We start from the raw sequence: 21,071 nt of genomic DNA on the forward strand, positions 1-21,071 counted from the left end.
TTCTTCCTCCATCAGAATTCTAATTATTGCAAGTTGATCACTGAGTTCTATGATCTTCATTTGGTAGTTGACTACTAGATTTATATCACTCATGCATAGGCACCAAGTTTGTATTTCAGCAACATGTTCCAAGAGATTTTCACTCTACTGAAGAGTTATGTTGTCAGGCTCTCTTGAACCAGATCTTGTTCTTGTACCGATCCAACCAAGCTTGAAAGTGACAACAGGAGGACACTGGGAGAGTCCTAGCTGTCCCAGGTTCCCTTCAAGTACACCCACAAAGAACTCTGGGCTAGTTGGGCAACTCCCAAGGTGCTCCCAAGAGACCCCAAGCATTCTCAAATGCAGGGAAAGACAACACGCACCCAAAATCATTTCAAATAGTTGATTTTTAACTCTAAAACATCAATGACTGCCTTAGTGAGGTACTAGCTTCTGTGAAAGATTTTAGGATAATGTGATTGTAACTATCTAGCCTTCTACATTAAAGTTGATGAGACAATGCAAAGGTATTTAGACTTTGCCTAGATTTTCTAGTCAATATTGAAATTTCTATTGGCAATATTACTGATGCTTTGTTCTTGGTGCAACAATAACCTACACATCCCATTTTCTTCTTGTATAACAGTTTTTGTAATCTTAGTATTAAATTGTCAGTTATAAAGCCGCTTTGAATAGATTAAGTATTGTCTACTAATGATTGTTCTGTTTTAGTTGAAAATGAAAATTCAGAGAGGTTGTTAGTTATAAATAGAAGCTGTCATTGTATTTGGTTTAGGTGTTGTCATAAAGGGTTTGTTCAAAATTGAACATTTCTCTCCACCTGGGATTTGGTTTGCCCTTTATAACATAACACATGATTTAATTGTTGTAATTCCAATGCTTCTTGAGCCAACTTGGTAGAATAACCCAAGCAGTGAAATAGATGTAGCAAATTCAAATTAATGGTAAAGAAATTGATGTGTGAGATATTTTCCGCAGCAAGGCAACTTGTGATATTGCTATCAGGATTCCACCATGTAGTTTAGGAATCAAACTCGTTGACCCATGTTTCATGAGTAGTAGTTCACAAGAACCTATCTCTCATGAGAATGAATGGAACACTTGGCACTCATTGCATCAAGGTGACAATCACATTAATGGTAAAGAAATTGATGTGTGAGATATTTTCTGCAGCAAGGCAACTTGTGATATTGCTATCAGGATTCCACCATGTAGTTTAGGAATCAAACTCATTGACCCATGTTTCATGAGTAGTAGTTCACAAGAACCTATCTCTCATGAGAATGAATGGAACACTTGGCACTCATTGCATCAAGGTGACAATCACAGTGGCGAAGCACCAGGACTTCTCAAGAGGTGTACTACTCCAGCTCAAGCGCGCTTAATCACAGAGTTTCCTCCATGGTTAAGCCCACTTTGCTTGCAACCACATTCGCAAAACCTTCAACAAGTGCTATGCCTTATGAACCATTAATTAGAAAGTCCTTTAAGCTCATCCATTGATAAGCAGGAGATATTTTCCATAGCATGCCAAATTGTTATATTACTATCAAGATTCAACCATGTACCTTTGGAATCAAACTCACTGACCCATGTTTAATGAGTAGTGGTTCACAAGAACCCATCTCTCATGAGAATGAATGGAACACTTCGCAGTCATTGCATCTAGGTGATGCTCACAACAATGAAGCACCAAGACTATCCGAGTACTACTCCAGCTCAAGTGCACTTTAACTACAGAGTTGCCTCCATGGTTAAGATTTTTGCTTGTAACACCATTCGCAAAAACTTCAGCTAGTCTAATGCCTTATGAACCATTCATTAGGAAGCCCCTTAAGCTCGTCAATTGATATGTAGGAGATATTTTACACAAGAAGTCAAATTGTGATACTATTATCAAGATTCAACCGTGTAGTTTTGGAGCCAAACTCATTAAACCATGTTTCATGAGTAATTCACAAGAACCCATCTCTTATGAGAATGAATGGAATACTTAGCACTCATTGCATCTAGGTCATGCTCACAACGATGAAGCACCAAATCTTCCCAATTATCTAAAGGCCGACCTAATTAAACGAAACATCAGACATGTCCAAGGAAAAAAATTATTTCTCAAAAGCCGTCTAACAAGTTAAGGTTATAGTGATTTTGTGTAAGGCTGGTTGCCATTAATTAACTAGTAATTTAATAAGGGAGTATAACCTTTCAAAGGCACTGGTTGGGTTAAGAATTGTGACCTCCTCAGCATGAAGATATAAACGGAGGAGCACATCAATTTGACAAGCATGAAGGGAGTGAAATACCATTTTTATGTAACAGCAGACATGTAAGCAGATATAAGTAGTGATAAAGGCTAAAGCAGCAATGACAAAATAATGAGAAAAGATAAAGTTTACAGCAATGGCAATATAGTTACGTCCAGCAATTATAAGAACAGAAATCAAGGTTGAAGGTTTTCCTTGTTAGCAAAAGACACATCATTATGAAAGGTTACTAATTGCAATGGTTGTGTTCATGCATTAAGTATTCCTCCTGGGGAAGTATATTAAGAAGATATAGAAGTTGTGATGTGCAAGGGAGCATGGAGAATAAGAGTTTATATCAGACTTACATTTGCAGATCTGCAAATGAGAAGATAAACAGGAAGGTTATCAAAGAAAAATTTAAGGTGTAATTGTAAGAAAAGTATATAGCAGATTTGTAAGGAGAGAATATGCAGGTATAAAAGAAGAATATGTGAAGATATAGAATATGCTGATGCAAGTTGAGAAGGAAAGTATAATCCGACTTAAACGAGAAGTACAAATAGAAGACATTTTTTGAAGGTGTGAATCCAAATAGAAAGAATGGAGGAGAAAAATTTGGAAATGAATCCTTCAAAAGGCAAAGTTTGTGAACGATTGTGACTCTTCCAACGTTTTCATTTGAGAACATCCAAGGGAGATCAATTTGAGGAATAATATATTAAAGGCAACAGTGAAAGGTGTTGACTCAATTCTTATAAAAGATCTCTTTCACCTGTAAAACCAAGAAACTGTTCTAACTTCTAAGCATTCAATGGTCACTTATCTATCATCACTCACAAAACAATAAATCATTTAATCATTGATCCATCAAGAAGAACAACCAATCCCTGCAACAAAGCATCAAACATCTCAATAGATTTCAGAACCAAAAAAAGTAAGCCAGTACTTTATAATGTTTTAGAAAAATCTTGGAAATAATAAGTGATATATATGTATTGCTGTTATATTATATTCTTGTATATGTATAGGCGTGCGTGCGTGTGTGCGTATTGAGTATGTATATATGTGTGTATGTACGTATACGTGTATATGTATGTGTATCAGTTTACACGGAGATGCATCCCGGCCCCTAAACCCCTGCATTCCCTTACTAGGGGACAAGTGTGGAGCACTAACACACTGCCGCCCAAGTGCCACCAAGCCACCGCCTAAATGTGGAGACGGCAAGAACAGTGTGAGGACACCCAAGAGTTACATTCCGATGAGGTTGGTGTGTACCCAGCGGTGGAAAGCATTTGAGTGGATTTTTTTTTTAAATCATTTTTTTAATTTGATTTTGGATTCCATTTGAACCCTAATTTATGGTGGGTCTCATTCAGAGACCTCCAAGCCTACAAAAGACCTTCCAAGCTTCACTGCATTTCTCATCGTTTGCTACAACATATAGAGGAGAGTGAAAAGGAGAGAAAACAGTGATTAGAAGTAAATGGAGTGAGTGCAAGTGAAAGAGAATCAAGGAGAAGAAGAAAAGGAAGAGGAAGATTCTGCAACTTCTTAAAAAGATTTTTCAAGCACAAGGTAGGGTTTTTTTGTATTATTTTCTGTTTTTCATTTATAATTGTTTTTCTTGTTACAATATTTTTTCATTTTTGTTGTTCCATTTTCTAAATCAGACTTCATAATTATTCATTTTGAATTCAAGATTAAAGAATTTTAAATTTTTGTATTAAAATTTGTAACTTATTAAAAAATTGAGAATTTTAATTTTTTAATGTAGGCCGAAACGAGGTACTTATTGAATTTATTTTCATTTTGTGAAATGCAGTGTCACAATGAGCTCTCATAGTCATACTACGAGTGATAATGAGATGAAAATTCATTATCATTGTGCAAGTCAATTAGAATATGAATTTCAGCATGAGGTTGGTGGGCATGAGCACAGGACTGATCTGGAAGTCCAAACTAATCTTATGTCAACTGCACCAATTGCTACAAATTGCCTCTTCAAGCTTTTGACAAAATTTGCTTGGGATGCTTATCATCCCAAGCCTCTTCTCAAACAATTTGCGACAAGAATACCAACCCCAACGCCAACAGGTGGTGGCACAAGGAAATGGAGATGCAACTTTTGTGATACAGAATGATTTGGGAGCCTCAATAAAGTTAATGCACACTTCCTCTACTGTAAGGAAAAAGGTGTAGATCCTTGTAATTTTTTGCACGAACCTAAAAATATCAAGTACAGAATTGAGTTCAATAAGCTATGGGGTGTTTCTGAAGACAATGTAGTTGCAATCCCCACTACTTTGTCCCGTAGGATTTAGGTTCAGTCAATTCATCAACTTGTAGTGTAGTGGCTAGATCTGGTGTGCGAGAGGACAAGGGGAAATGCAATATGCAAAGTAACCCTATAGCTGATTTGTTCAATATAAAGCTCAAAGACTGGATAGGTGATACCATTGGCAAGTTCTTCACCAATAGCATCTCATTTCATGTAGCTCAATCTCTTTATTATATGAAGATGATATCGATGATAGCAAGGGGAGGACCATCATATGTGTGACCATGTGACCACAAATTTAGGACCACGATTGTAAATAACAACTATGCCAAGATCAATGTTTCAATGGAGAATGTTGAGCATACTGTGCATGCAACATAGTTATGGATGGGTGGACAGACATCAACTATTGTCCACTCACCAACATCATGGTTACATTTGTAAAGGTTCCATACTTTCTCAAGGCATCTAATTGTTCAAGACATCACAAAGATGTTGATTTTCAATTTCAGGTCCTAAGGGAGGCTATTGAGGAGGTTGGGCCACAAAAAGTGGTCCAAGTAGCGACAGATGCAACACCATGCAGAATTGCACAAAAGCTTATTGAGGCAACCTACAAAATGGGCAAGATTGACTAGATTAGAGGAATGGTCAGTGCAAGAGATGTGCAAATGTTGCAAGAGGTACTACAACTCATGGTTATGATGAATGATTGAAATTGATGGGTCGAGACCAAGACAAATCAAGGAAAGAGGGTGATGGAGTTACTGAAGAGTGATGTATTTCGGAGTCATGTAAAATACATTGTCTCTATAATAGCTCCAATTTTTCAAGTCATTAAATATGGGAATGGGGATGCACCTAACCTTGGAGAGGTATATGAATGCATTCACTCTATGCTTGACTACAGGAAGGTTGTTGTGTGAGAGGACCCCACTTTAGCATCTAAAGGAGCAAATTTATCCAATCATTCAATAAAAATGGGACAGATTAAACACTCCCTTGCACGCACTTCCTTGTGCATTCAAAACAAAGTGGTACATACCTAGGCCTAGGAGAGTTACCTCAATTTAGGATGATGAGGTGAAGATAGGGCTCTTCAAGTGCATTGATAACTTAATAAGATTAATAATGATGAAACAACTTGCAAGATTGGCACAAATTGGATGAAATTCACCACTCTTAAGGGTTATTCAAGTGCGAAAAAGATAGATATAGGAACTATGGCACACGAGGACCCAATTTTGTTGTGAAAATGTCATGAACAAAAATTAAAGACTTCCATACTAGCCATTTGTCTGCTATCTTAGGTTTCTAGTTCTTCAACTGTAGAGAGGAGTTGGTCTACTTAAAACTTCATCCACTTTCTTAAGAGGAATAGACATTCCCCTGCCTCTGGAAGAGAAAAGAAGTTAATGGTTGTACCTAGGCCTAGGAGAGTTACCTCAATTTAGGATGATAAGGTGAAGATATGGTTCTTCAAGTGCATTAATAATTTAATAAGATTAATGATGCTGAAACTACTTGCGAGATTCGCACAAATTGGATAAAATTCACCACTCTTAAGGATTATTCTGTTAAAGTTTGTAGATGTGATAGAGATCTTTACCTCTCGAAATCTGGACGTTATTACTGTTATTGTCATCTTCAGTTGAAAAGGTCACTTAAGTTTAATTTGTAATATTAAATGTAAATGACATGTGTCATTTATATGCATTGAGGCATGAATATCCGAAGAGTTATAATTAATTATAGAAGTTATGGGAATCTCAAGAGACCTTCATTTCTAATATGTAGAGTCCCTCCTATTGTTATATATTTGCATCAAGCAAAGGATATTGTACACTTGAACATTTCATTATCAATAAAGATATATTTGTGTTGTGTAGCTTGGTTTTTCCCTTCATTTTCGAAGGGTTTTCCCAAGATAATTCTAGTGTTTTTTGTTTCAGTTTTCTCTCTTTCATAATTGTTGGTTATCTTGATGGATTTCTGGGCTCTAGTTTTAACATGGTATCAAAGCCAAGTTGACATAAGAAATAAGGAAGTGTTAATGTTGAGAGATTCTATGATGAGAGTTGGATGTAATGTTGAGAGATTCCATGGCATGAACATCATGCTAAGAGAGTCCATGATGTCATCATGTTGAGAGATTCCCTGATGGGAGTTGGATGTCATGTTGAAAGATTCCATGACAGTTCACGTTGAGAGAGTCCGTGAATAAAGGTTTAGCTGTGAGTCTTACAAATTTTTTCATATTGAGTGATTCCATGAATATGAGTAATTGTTATAATTTTCATATTGAGTGATTCCATGAATATGAATAATTGTTATAGGTTTTCATGTTGAGTGATTCCATGAATATGACTCACTGTTACATGTTTTCATGTTGAGTAACTCCATGAATTATGTTTTGTATTTTGAATTCGTATGATCAAAATTTATTATTGACATTTTTTTGTTGCTGTTTTGTGTGACTATTCAGCTAAAGATCTCTCTCTTGCTAAGAGGGAGTGTTAAAGTTTGTAGCTGTGATAGAGATTTTTATCTCTCGAAATCTGGACGTTATTACTGTTATTGTCATCTTTAGCTGAAAAGGTCACTTAAGTTTAATTTGTAATAGGTGTCATTTACATGCATTGAGGTCCTAAGAGTTGAAATTAATTATAGGAGTTATGGGAATCTCAAGAAACCTTCGGTTATAATATGAAGAGTCTCTCCTATTGTTATATATTTGCATCAAGCAAACGATATTGTACACTTGAACATTTCATTATCAATAAAGATATATTTGTGTTGTGTGGCTAGTTTTTTCCCTTCATTCTCGAAGGGTTTTTCGAGGATAATTATGGTGTTCTTTGTTTCAGTTTTCTCTCTTTCTTATTGCTAGTTATCTTGATGGATTTATGGGCTCTAGTTTTAACATATTCAAGTGCGGAAAAGATAGATATAGGAACTCTAGCACAAGAGGACCCAATTTTGTTATGAAAATGTCATGAACAAAAATTAAAGACTACCACACTAGCCATTTTCTGCTATCTTAGGTTTCTAGTTCTTCAACTGTAGAGAGGAGTTGGTCTACTTACAACTTCATCCACTTTCTTAAGAGGAACAGACACTCCTCTACCTCTAGAAGAGCAAAGAAGTTATTGGTTGTACATAGTGCCTTGCATATCATTGACCACAAGACACATGTGTACAAAGGGAGCCCAACAACACGATGGGATGTAGAGCAAAAGAAGCCATCACAAACGGACGAGGACGAGGATGAGGATGCAGGGCTGATTGATGTTTATTTGGTGGATCTTGACCATGAGGAGTCCAAAAGTTCTAGTTATGAGAAGTTAGCCTTGAGAAATGATTAGAGGTCTCCTTTCACTACATATTGACATTCTATATTTGTTTTGATATCATGCTACTCAAATTAATCAATTTTATGATACTTTTGATATAATAGGAATCTTTCATTTGCCAATTCAATGATTTCTGTTGTCAAATTGAAATATTATTTAGTGTTATAAATTCTAATATTGTAATATCTATTACTATTCAATGTTCAAGTATTTTGTCTTTGCAATTTTGCAATTTTAAATCTTATACATCTTTTCATAACTAGCATTTCAAGTACTTTAAACTTAGGTCCTCTATCTCCCCATTCTATAAACTCGTCCCAACGTCTCTCAATCCCCTTGTACCTGATGTGTAGTGGAACATTTGTCCACCTCAATCCAATTAATGATTGTGTGGCAGGTCCTTGCATTCTTTGATGTCTATAGTGTGCCTTGTTTGCATATGTATAATGCAAAAGAGCATATCTCACATGTGTGATGTAAACAAATAAAAGCAAGAAATGTTTAACCTTAATCAAAGACATTGGCATCTGAATATAGCTTCTTGTGATGCCTGAAATCTCTATTTTTTCATTTCAATTGGGATCACAGCTATTTGCAGAACATAATTTATGCCCAAGGGTCTGATAGACTTATCCATTTGGTTGATCTTAGCAGATTCAAAATCGGATTGGTGAGCAACTGAATAGAGCAAAATTTGTTTCAATTACTTTTTCTACTTTCTGCTGTTTATTTCAAGATATGCATTCTGCCAAATCTCATGGCTTGACCTTGTTTTAAGTTCTGAACATGTTTTCCCATACTGATACCATATGTGAACTATATTGAAGTAAAGAACAGTTACTTAACTATTATACTTGCAATTATGTTGCGCTTGATGAATTTAGCTGACTATTTCTATTGAGAATCATGTTAAATTTTGAACCAGAATAACAAAAAAAATATAGCAAAAGACAACAACGCCAGAGATACCCTGGGAAAACCAACCTCCTCGAGGGAAAAACCCAGCCACACCAAGAAATATTACTTTATCGAATAATGAATGAGGTCTAGATACAATAATCTAAATATTTAGACTGCACATTCCTTTATGCAGGCCACACTATCTATCTCTTTACAAATACATTGACTCACACAGAAAAAACAAAATCTTTGGCACTTAGAAGAATGAATACAATCCCAAAATACTGATCCCACAAATATCACCTACAGAATGCTCATACCAGACTCCGCACTAAGTATGGTAGTTACATATACACCAAGTATCATCTCTTGTAAACACAAAATCCGTCACTAAGTATCATCTATTGTAGACACAGAATCCAAGCTACCACAATGAGACTTCTGAATATCACATCTAATAACATCGCTAAAGAATATCTCTGCTGCTAACTGGAAGTCAGATGCTACATGAAGTCTGAGCAATGTGTTGGCCAAAATGCTAATACAAATGAATACATGCCATTCAGATACAAGACTCCGTGCTACCAAAAAAAAAACTCTTCAGTTTGAAAATGGTGAATCTTCAATGACTTGGCTGACTCAACAGCTACAAACACCAACTGTTAACTATTTAACAGTTACACCAACAAAGCTAAGACCACATGCACCAACAGTTAAACACACACACATTACTCTTTGATAACAAACAGCCACGTCCATGCATAGCTCTTTGCTGTTACCATTCGAGTTTCCATCATAGGGTATACATGAAGTAATATGACTGATTGATACCTTTGCCACCAAGCAGATGAAAGACAATCATTGACAATGAAGGAAGACGATCAGCATAGGAAGCAGAAGCTGCCATTATCACAGGAATAAAAGAATCCTCCCAACACTACACATAAGCATACTTGTCTCAGGTACAGAACACCAACAGTATGATAATGAAAGACATGCCTTATCCAAAGGGTTTGATATGGCAAACAACAGTACCAAGACAGAGATCTTTATCACTTGCAATAGCTCAACCCCTCCTCCACATTACAAATAAATTCTTGATATTTGTTTCATCATTTAAGAGATGGATTTTCTTCCAAAGAAATACAGTCCCTGTTAAATACCCATAGAACTATACAATTAATTTGGATATTTTATTTTGTAAAGGATTACGTACACACTCACCTAATCAGCATACTAATTTGTAAGCTTTAATTATCCATTATTGAATTAAATTAAAAAGGGGACTTAGTTCTCTTAAACATCATATTAAACTTTCCAATTCTACTTAGTTCTCTGTCAATTGTGGGGAGAAACAAAGTTTACATGGTACAGAGTTTGTATTTTTTATTCAGTTTTTGCAACCATGATTGCCAATAGCGTATTCCCATCTGCAGTTACAATGATTAGTTCAACCATTTCTTAGTTAAGCTGTGTCTAGCTGTAGGTGTGGTAACAAAGTACATGTGTGATAGGCCTCTTTGAAGATATCATCGACAAAGATCCAGAGGGAACTAAACAGTTATCAAGCTCCTGTAATACATCACAATACATCTCATATGCCTAATATATAGGAGATACAAAACATGAAACCATGAAATGATATTAAAAAACCATGAGCTAAAACCACCCCAAAATAGCACATAAAATATCTACCATTAAACCTATGACTCGAGCTCATAAAGGAAAGTGATTATCATTATGAGATATGTATTAAGTGTGATATTGCATGTTGGGATCTCTTGGCGATATAGCATGTAGCCACTTCTTCCTTAAGGAACATATATATGTACTTATAGGAAAGTGATATTATTATTGTACGTGCGGTTCTTATCAAGTCTTGGGCTTCTAAGGATTGTGTGTGATATGCTGGTTCTCTTCTAATAAATTAAAATATGCCCATTTTTTAGTTTTGTAACCCACTTCTAAATTTCTGTTCAACCTTATTATTCTTACTCTTTATTTCCTCCAGTTTTATTTGGATGTGATTGATGTATTAGACCAGTTTTTTTTTTAGCTTTTAAAAGATCAGGCCTCAACATGAAATGACACGTCCCAATTATTTTCCATGTAAAAGAACAATGTGGAATCCCCCCAACTTAATGTTGATCTGTCACAAATCACAAGTTACAAGTTATGTATGAAGCATTGAAGGGATGATTTTCCAAAGCATCTATAATATAAAATAAATATGCATTGTAAAGTACAAAGAGAATAAATAGAGTTAAAGCTAATTGATATTAGCAATGTGAGAAATACTTGAAATACCTACCATTGAGATGGAAGGTGGCATTGAAGGTGAAATGTGGCACATGTGATGTGTTGTGAAAGGTTGTCATAATGGATGTGATTACATTGAATGCCTATATTTTGAAATTGAGTGATGAAACATCCATAAGATACTTATATAAATGAAAGGCTATGATTTAGAGATGTATATAACTGAAAGGCTATGACATATGACACCCCTTTCCCAAATCCCCATCCCAGTAACAAGGGGGTCCAAGGGCTGCAAAGCATCCCTATGTAACACTGGGGTGGACCCAAAACAGTACCTTTAACTACATTTAGCTGGTCCCCAGCATTATTTCCTCAGGCCATCAGTGTCCTTAGTTTATTTCATCCAGTCAGCACCAGCTTATGATCACCTCCAAAGCCAGCCCTTCAGCCCATTGGCCCCATTGTTCATTATTATGAACCTACAGATATAATACAGTATAAGCCTGATAACTTATTCCAATATAGTATAAGACCGATAACATATTCTAATGTTCCCAAATATGAGCCCATTTCTAGGTTGCATCTGTACATCCAGGCATGGTGACTGCACCTATTAAGCCATATCTGGATTAAGGTTGTGAAAATACATACAAAAACTACAAAAAAATTGTAACAAAGTGCTTCTGACATTATATAGATCACAAAAAATATAAATAACCCCCAGTAGATAAACAAGAAAATGAATCTGCCCTGAGAACCTGAGAAGCCAACCTAGCTTGAAGACTGCGCTGAAAGTGACTCTTCAAGAGAAGACTTCTAAAGAGATGGTACCTGTATTCTCTAAGGTTCCTGAATATATCTTGACAGTTCAAAATCATCATAGAATATCCAATACCTAGAACCTGATTTCTAAATCTTTGGTTGTCACAAACCATCTTCTTTGTTGGAAAGTTAGCAGGCGAGACTGCCTTTTATTGAAAGGAAACTTGTATATGTAGCTATCCACTTGAGAGCCTTGAAATATTTGAGAAGCCTGCAGGGTTGGTATTCCTTGGGAATGATATGGAAAAAGTGGTAGATTACATAAGGAAGAAAAATCAGCCATTAGTCACCACTGGAATTTCAGGATGCTGCAGGACGTCTGAACTGACTTCTTCTACCCTCTCATTTCTTGACAGCTTCTGAATGGTTGAAATGGATGGCCTCCTGCTTTGGCATCTGCTGGTAAAGGAAGAAAATGTGTTTACTATCATTCAGGAGGTTGCTCAATTTGAGGACACACCCAGCATTTGATTTGGAAATACAATCTCAAAGGTTAACATGTTTCAATGGTTGGCCTTTCAGATAAAGATCCTTACTTAGTCCACCTTAACAAAAAGAGATCTTTATAGCCCACTTTGGTGTTCTTTGCAAAAATAACATAGAAGATGCCAAAAAACTTTTAATCCATTGGCCATTTCACTAAAAGATAAATATGGTGCAAAGCAATTAAATAGTCCTGTCTATCCTATGTTGGCCTAAAGAGTCTAGAAGATGTGAGATGATCTCATCTTCTAAACTTCCAAGTTGAATCCTTGACCTCTCCAAAAAATTGGAGCAACCTCTCTGCTATCATTTGATAAACCATTATTGAAAAATGTTTAGTACTCAGGTTTTTTTTGCTTCAAACAAGTATCCTGACAATTGATCAATGATAAAGTATCATACTGTCAAAAGATTTAGCTTAGCAATTCTGTACAACAAGTTGGTAAGCATCTGAAATTGAAGCAGGTTAGGATATACTTCAGACTAAATATATAAAGAAAAAATATCACCCACAGGAACACTTGTTCTCAAATAAAAATTTCCATATAATTACACAAAAGTTAGAATCAAAGTTTATTATTGATGGAATGGAAAAGTTATTATAGCGTCATGTTATTTTCAGTGTGCCACCACTAGCTTCACCCAGAAAATGCATCTGTCATTTAAGACCAGTATAAAGTAACATGTAATTTCAAATTTGACATCAATTCACATTACACCTTACACACAAATTGAAGTGCAGGGTTAAGAAGAAAACCAAAAACTTGCAACCTCAAGAATTGAGTATGTTTATCACTTTAATAATAAATAAAACAAAATTACTGTATAGAAGAGAACAGAATCAAACACATACCTTCTGTCATATGTCAAGAGTCACAAAAAGTACAAAATACATGGTAAAATGCACACAATGGACTTGCATCATATATTTTAATCAAATCAAACTATATGCTAACTCAAGTATTGATAGAAGGCAGATACATAAAAAAATATTACAAATTATTTTGTATCATGCGAGTGTCTTTATCATTGACCTCAAAAACCAAGTACAGAAAATTTGGCTCAATAGCAAGCAAGAAAGGCTTCTAATGCAATTTATTTACACCTTACTTATTCATTGTATCCTCAACCACAGTACTTACGAGTAAAAGTACTTTAGCTTTTGCAGGGTAAGTTAGGTACTGACTTCATACAAACAAGACTTAGACTTGGTGCAGACTCGGCCAAAAACAGGCAAGCCTTGGTAGGACCCAGCAAAAAACAGATTTCAAGGGAGTTTTGCCTTGGGCAAGTTTTTGGCAAGTCCTGGGACTTAGCCAGGGTCACTCAACTTAGAACTCGCAAGGACTGGGCGAGTCCAAACAAGTCTGGGAACCATGGCTGACATACTCTGCATATTGATTGCTATTCCATGATTCATGAATTTGCAAGGCCATAAAATATACTTTTCAAACATTAAAGGAATATGCATTAGACAAATTCTATTTGAAAGGTCAAAAGCCATGAATGGCAAATCAGGAAAACAAACTATAATATTTAAACAGACAAAACCCACGAAAAGCATGTGAGAAAAATGAAATGGCTATTCAACCTACAAAATAATGGAATAAAAAATCATAAAACAAATTAAAATCACAGCAATGCAAGAGAATTACATAATAAGAGCATAGGCTCTCACCGTACATCCCAAACGTTTTGGACAACCCTCAAAAAACATCAATGTTTTTGTTTGCCTCCTTCCCACTTGGCCTGCACTTCCATGCTCCTCTACAAATTTTTCTACATGAAATAGTTCACAGTGTCCCACTTTAGGTGCAGCAAGATTGTCAAGAGAAGGAACAATTTGTGCACCAGTACAGCGGGCTATGCGCTCCAAAAGTGGCTTCTTAACATTCAATACCAAAGATATTTCCTTTGTCAAGAGATATTCTTGTGCATGATGAGAAACTGTTTTCTCTACTAGTAGCACATTAGGATGGTGTGCCTCTATCCTTGACACAGTCATCTTAAGATGGTCCATCTCCTGCAAGCATAGGAAGCTTAAGATCAACATTCAGATTTGTATTAATTAAGATAGGAAAATGCCTGCTAGGCCAAGACTAATTAACCTGCTGCAGCAGAGTGTCAAGAGATGACAGCTGATTTGAAATGCGTTGATATTCAAGTGCTCCTGCCAAGAGTAACAGCCTAGGATTTTTGTACCTTTGTGTCATACGCTTATGCTTTACATTCTTTGAACAGACAACTCCCTTAACAACCTTGCTGTTAAAAGGATAATCCTTTGTTAACATTCAGGCTGATACATAAGCAACTACAACATGCAAAAAGGGTAGCCAGAAAACAAACAATTAAAGTATATAAAGAACAAACACAAATATTTGGGCCTTCTTATCCCAGATTAAAAACTTAGCAAAAAATATTTTTCATTATGATGCTGAAAAAAGTTGAATGAGAGTAAACAAACATTTATGTGACATTTTTTGCCCCAGAGCAAAGAATAGAACAAACATTACCTTTCACTACAACGCCCAGAAGCTACACACTTGACCTTCACATAGAGACCAGGATCCATTCCTCCTCCTTTGCTTGTGTCTGGCTTGACAAATGTTGCCGCTTGCCATGACAGTGAAGTGACTATTTCAAGCCAACTTTCAGAATCATTCTCCTCACCTACAAATACCTCCTCTCCTTTTAGCAGCTGTGCAACAAGTGCTCTGAAATGCCCATCCACTACTGATCTCATAGCATCCCTGTGTTCCTCAATTGACCTGTCCTTGCTCTTGTATTCATTGCTGCTAAAACTACCTGACGAACGTGGCAAACCCCAACCTCCCTCATCGTCGTCGTCGTCATCATCAAGCATGCTGCTTTCTATTTCATCCTCAACATCTACTGGTTCAGGTGGCATCCATATTGCACCATTGTTCTCAAAATCAAAAGGCTGTTGTATTTCAGAGCTTTGGCTCTGGAACATAGCTGAATCATCATTACAATCATTAACATTTTCAATATCCTCCGACTCTTCTCCTGACCTTTCTGATCTACCAGACATTTGACGTTCCACGAGTGTATCAGAGTGAAAGCTTAGATTTTTCTCCGACAAATTTTTGCCATAACTTTCACTTTGGCTTAAACATTTGTGATAGACTGAATTGTCCATGGAATTTTGGGGACTCAAACTATTATCCATGTGAATATCATGTAAAATGTATCCACAGTCAAGATCTATACTACCATGGTTTCCAAAATATTCTTGTGAGTCTTTTAGGACACTTTGTTGGGTGTCTTCATCACGTTCGTCATCACTCCTACATCACAGTGATGTTGCAAACAACCAAAGTGAGATGCTACTGACTTTTAAGATCATCCTGGAAAAATATCTGCATTATATCTATCACACAGGTTGATGATTCCTTTTAAACAAGAGAAATAAACATTTAGACTGCAAGAAAATGCTAAAAGCCTTGGTAAATCGTGCAAAAAAACATTGACAAACCACGATAAACAAATTCTGACTAATATCAATTATGCACTTTCATGATCCTTTGTGGTCCAATCCTGATGTTGCTTGGTTGATTGTGCAGTCCATCAGGGTCCATTCAATCAAGTAGCAAGGTGAAAGTTAGTTCTGTAGTTGACCCAACAAGGAGAAAAGGGGACAAGACCAGGTGCATATTTATAGTACAATACTTACCTCTCAAACCTTGGCTTCTGAGATGAAAATATTTCTGTTGGGAGGAAAAAGGTAAAAAAAAAACCAAACAGATATGCCACACCTCCATCAAATTTGAGAGCCTGAAAGATATCAATTTTGCGTGACCAACAGATATGTTACACCTATAGATAATTTGACAGCCAACAAATGAGGGTTTTTTCTCCAAATTACATCTTTTCACGAATAGGTGCCTATAATATGGATATATTCCTTAGTTTTCGAGACAGAGGAAGATAAACCCGTTTTATAATTCTCAAAGAAAACATCGCCAACAAACATATCAATTATCTAAAAGTTGCATCATGCCTTCAAGATTCTCCCGGTACAAATATCAGAAAAATATATGTATAAATTTCAAACGGGAAGAACTCAACTGTTGAAGGACTTTCAAATGGAACCCCAAAATCTAGGTGCTGCCATTGTATAGAATAACAAATCCACCTTTGAAGGGGGTGCAATTACACCCCTCAGCCATGGAATCTAAATCAAAAAATCACTCACGGACAGAATATACTGAACCAAAAAACAACAGAAAGGTCTCTATTAATGTACCTACTAACGCAGAAGGCAAAAAGACTTGGAGAGGAGGCGCCTCCTTCAATAGATGATACAGCTCTGCCATTGCTCTGTAGCTGTGCAACACCCTTCTCTGTTTCCAGCTTGAAAGCATCCTCCATTTGATGTGCCTTGACACGAGGACTGGAACTGATATGCTGATAAGGCCCAGTTGGATATGGCATGGTAGGAGCAATATTTTCTGTAGAGACGTTCCCACTGTGACTACTAGAGTTGTCACTCGTTGCTGAATGCGAAGACAAGCTGTTTGCCAAATGTGTCCCGTCACCATTACCATTACCATTCCACTGAGACAACGGCGCTGGCGATGACGATGACGATGACGATGACGACGATGATATTATGTCCCGGGTGCAAATCTTGAAACAGAAATTGCAAACTCGAATCCTCTCCCCTTCTTCTCCACTGCTACGCCCATCCGAGGGCACAGGAATTGTGTTCTGAGTGCACTTCCTACAAAAAACACGGCCGCAAATTCGGCAGTGATGGCGGCGATTTAATATTGTGAACTGGGAATCACATTCGTAGCAAACCCTGCAGCTGTGATCGGGCATCCAAAAGTCCCTCGAGATCTTAGATGGATCGGCCCTCCGCGGTATCCATGCTCTCACTCTCTCAACAAAGTCCAACAGGGTAGTGCTTTCTGGATTTTCCATGAAAATTTCTACTCCGCCTGTTCTTTCCCCTTCCCGGCATGATGTGCTATTCACTACTCACAGTCTCCATTCGAGCAATTACATAAACAGGCCACAGTCTCCTTCACAACGGAGAGCGCACAAAAATTCACCAAGTCAAGCACTCAATATATCCTCACCCTAACCAATTTTCTCCTATATTCACAACAAACCAAAAACTCTCACAGTTCCTGCACGGATTCAATCCAAGGTATGACTTTGCCACAAGAATCTAACAATTCCTGCTTGGATTTAACTCCGGGGCTTACCAAATATAAAACTCTACACAGCTCAAGGAATCCTTGTAATTAAAGCATTTCACTACTCAATATTTGCCATATACACCACGCACTTGTCAAAAGTGCTTCTTTTGTCTCAGGGTTTTGAAAAACAACCCTAGTATATCCGCTAACTCAAATTATATTGTATCCGCTGCGTCCCTGACAATAAAGAACATAAATTACCATTTTTCCCTGTTTGCTCCAAAATGAATCTCTAACAACTCTACCCGGATTTAACATAAACTCTCTCATAACGACTCCGCATCGAGAATACACACCCAATAAACTTTCACTGCTTGATTTCTATCTTACTCTTCGCAGTTCGCGTGATCGCACTCTCAAATTGATTTCAACACACTCAACTACATCTGATAAAGATCAGAGCAAACCCAATAAAATTATATACAGATTTCCTTATTGCTTGCACGGAAAGATTTCTTCTCACTAGGGTTTGATGAACAACAAAATTTAATTTATAACTTCAAAATTTTGGTCTGGTTTTGATTCACAACGGCTTCACTGTGCAGTTATGACACGAATTTGTTCTTCAGTTCTCTCAACAAATCAAACTTCAGATGTTTTTTCACTCCCAATCCCACTTTTCAATTGCTTCGCATCTAGTTTGCAGCTGTTCTATTTTTGTTGTTAGTTTTTTCAACTTCTCTTTTAAAATCGTTATTTTTCCTGTCTTTGTTCTGTTTTTGTTGTTGGTTTTTAATTTAATCCTAATTATAATTATTTTTCTCTCTCCACCGCCTACAGAGAGGATGTGCCATTTGTAACATGGGCATGTGACCGAGCATGTTAAGTGTGGATAAAAATAAGAGAGAACAAATCAAACTTGCCTTTAACTTTTTGACCCACACAACTACTACCGACCTAAATAAAAAAGTCAAGGAGTTATTTTGTTTGTGACTAGTTGGACTTAGACCCATCAAAAGTGCTTTATTTTTTTCTATGCATCATGGTAGGGAGAAGGATATCTCACCAACAAACACTCTTTGAATCATGGGTGGGGGGAGACTTCTTTTGTTAAAAATGCTTTAATTAATTATTGATGTATAAGGACTTTGTATAGTTGCATACAGCTATGGGGGTTTTAATATCATTTTATTCAAATTAGTACCTAAAGTAAGTGGAAAATTGAGCATATAAATATTTATTTAGTTAAAAAAGTTTTATAAAGTTTTAAGGTTATTTGGTTGGTTGTGTGTGATTTGAAAATTAGGTTGGATGAAGTTGGATAAGTGGGGGTGTGGAGATTTATTTTAATTAAGATGGTGGTTAGTGGTATGAAGATGAGGAATTGATATAAAATTATGATGATAAAATGTAAATAAAGTTGTTAATATTTTTAGGGAGTGTTTTAGGTTATTTAAATAATCTTGGGAGTCTTTGTTGCAAGTTGGAAACTTTTTCTAGAATCAAGAATGGTAAATTTGTTACTTGTTGCAATTGGTAAGTGTGCATAGATATCATGCCAAATCTGCATTCATCAGTATGTTGAAAGTGACCAAGGCATCACATGTAGGTAAAGAGTAGAACATGAAGAGTTTTATATCTTAGATTTGCTTTTTCAACATGTGTACATAAAATACCTAGCATTAGTTTTGTGATTTGATGATAAAAAATTAGGATTTACAATTCTAAATTATAAGGAAAATGTGGATTATAAGGGTGTTGCCCCCAAACTATTGTTGAGTAATCTGCAAAGTCTTTATAGTGATTTGAAAATGTTATCTTAAACCAAGGACACTAAATGTGTTGCTTGTTGTAATTGATAAGCTCATCGATATCATGTCAAATGTGTAATCATTGGTATGTTGAAAGTGACCAAGGCATCACATGTAGGTAAAGAGCAGAATACGAAGGTTTCTAGATCTTTTTAAATTTTTTTCAACATATGTATACAAAATACCCACCATTAGCTCTGTGACCCAATGATAAATGATCAGGATTTACAATGCTAAACTACACATAAAATGCGTCTTTTGAAGGTGTTGCCACCAAACTATTTTTGCAATGTACGAACCCTGGACAAGAAAGCTAACCCCCCTGCCCCCCCTCCCACCAAAAAAAAGAGCTCCATAAGAGGAGTACCCCAATTCTTATTGTTAATACTAAGCTTTTACTTTTACAAAGCTAAGACATCACTATCCTTAAAAAATTATTAACAAATCATCTTATTTTTATTGATGGTGTCAACAATATCTACATTATAAAATTTCTCATTATGTTTAGAGTAAGAATAATCTCTCTCCCCATGTTTTTTGGAGAGTTCATTCTTATTTGCAAGTTATTTGAGTTCGGGAATGATCAAATTCTCAGTACCATGTAGATATGTTAGATCCTATCATGTTCAAGAAAGTTAGATAGTAAATTTGATTATCAACACTTTTTTTATTAATGCTTCAATCAATTTGTATTATCCTTTTTGAAATGCAATAATAAATATAGTTTCAATTAATGAATTTATAAGTTGAGATTCGATAGAGATGCTATGGGATTGTGGCTACTAAAGAAAGTGTCACTTGAGGTAACTGATGACAGTTTAGATTGCTACTAATAATAGAATAGTTGAGTATAAGTTGTTTGGTTTGAATTAATTTGATTAAATATTATTGACAAACATTTAAGAATGAATCGTATGTAGGTAGTTACAACATATTTGGAGTTATTAGGAGTATCTACATGTAACAATTTTCATATAGTTAGGTTTATTTTTAAACAAATATGTTCTAAGTTAATTTTATTTTCAAATAAGGTTATTTTTATATAATCGTATACATGTAATTGATAGAATAACTTAAAATCCTTAATTGTATATATAATTTTGATACCATCCAAGAAATTATGATTCATTCATTGATCAAGTATGTTAGAAATCTAATAGGGACAATGAGACTGAGGGGCGGGGGGTTTGAATTAGGATCTATAATACCTCTTCACTTCATATATAAAATATATTGATGTCGCCACATAAAATCCTCATTTAAACATTCATCTCATATTAATGCAATCATTCACATTAGCATAATATCATATCTACCTTCTAAGTTCACGAATATAAACTCATAAACACATAACACAATAACACACAAATTTGGTAATGCATAAACCCTTTAAGGTGAATGTAACAAATGAATTTTCTAAACTTTTAAAGATAGAGCTATATTTCGAACTAAGAACAATATTTCAACTAATTTACTGAGGTGAACATCTTTAATTCCATTTCATGTGAAACTAACTAAATTTAACTACCAATTGAAATAGCTGATTTCCATCATAATTACAGAAGGAAATTAAATCATTAACATTAATTATATGGTATTTAATATTCACAAGAGAAAATAAATGCATAGTAAAGGATGGTAGAAGAAAATACAAAATCTAATTGGAGAGTCTCATATTGGTTGTGCAAGCCTCAACTTTGGAATAAGAGGAGAAGCATTAGCTTAGGCTTCACCTCCCAACGACG

General features: G+C 35.8%; 1 protein-coding gene across 1 annotated transcript in view; it reads right to left on the reverse strand.

The window, feature by feature from the left end:
* Window positions 1–18,265, reverse strand: part of LOC149565157 (1-phosphatidylinositol-3-phosphate 5-kinase FAB1B-like) — a 47,965-nt gene extending 29,700 nt beyond the window's left edge. The window contains exons 1-4 of the mRNA XM_089818704.1: window positions 16,615–18,265; window positions 14,861–15,655; window positions 14,456–14,609; window positions 14,026–14,370 (exon numbers count right to left, since the gene is read on the reverse strand). Coding sequence (XP_089674830.1) covers window positions 14,026–14,370; window positions 14,456–14,609; window positions 14,861–15,655; window positions 16,615–17,294 — 1,974 coding nt within the window. The 5' untranslated portion in view covers window positions 17,295–18,265. The remainder of the gene's footprint in view (window positions 1–14,025; window positions 14,371–14,455; window positions 14,610–14,860; window positions 15,656–16,614) is intronic.
* Between the last annotated feature and the right edge of the window lie 2,806 nt (window positions 18,266–21,071).

Source organism: Cupressus sempervirens, chromosome 3 (genome assembly GCF_028749045.1).
Source record: "Cupressus sempervirens isolate cs-2001-9-10 chromosome 3, ASM2874904v1, whole genome shotgun sequence".
Lineage (NCBI taxonomy): Eukaryota > Viridiplantae > Streptophyta > Pinopsida > Cupressales > Cupressaceae > Cupressus > Cupressus sempervirens.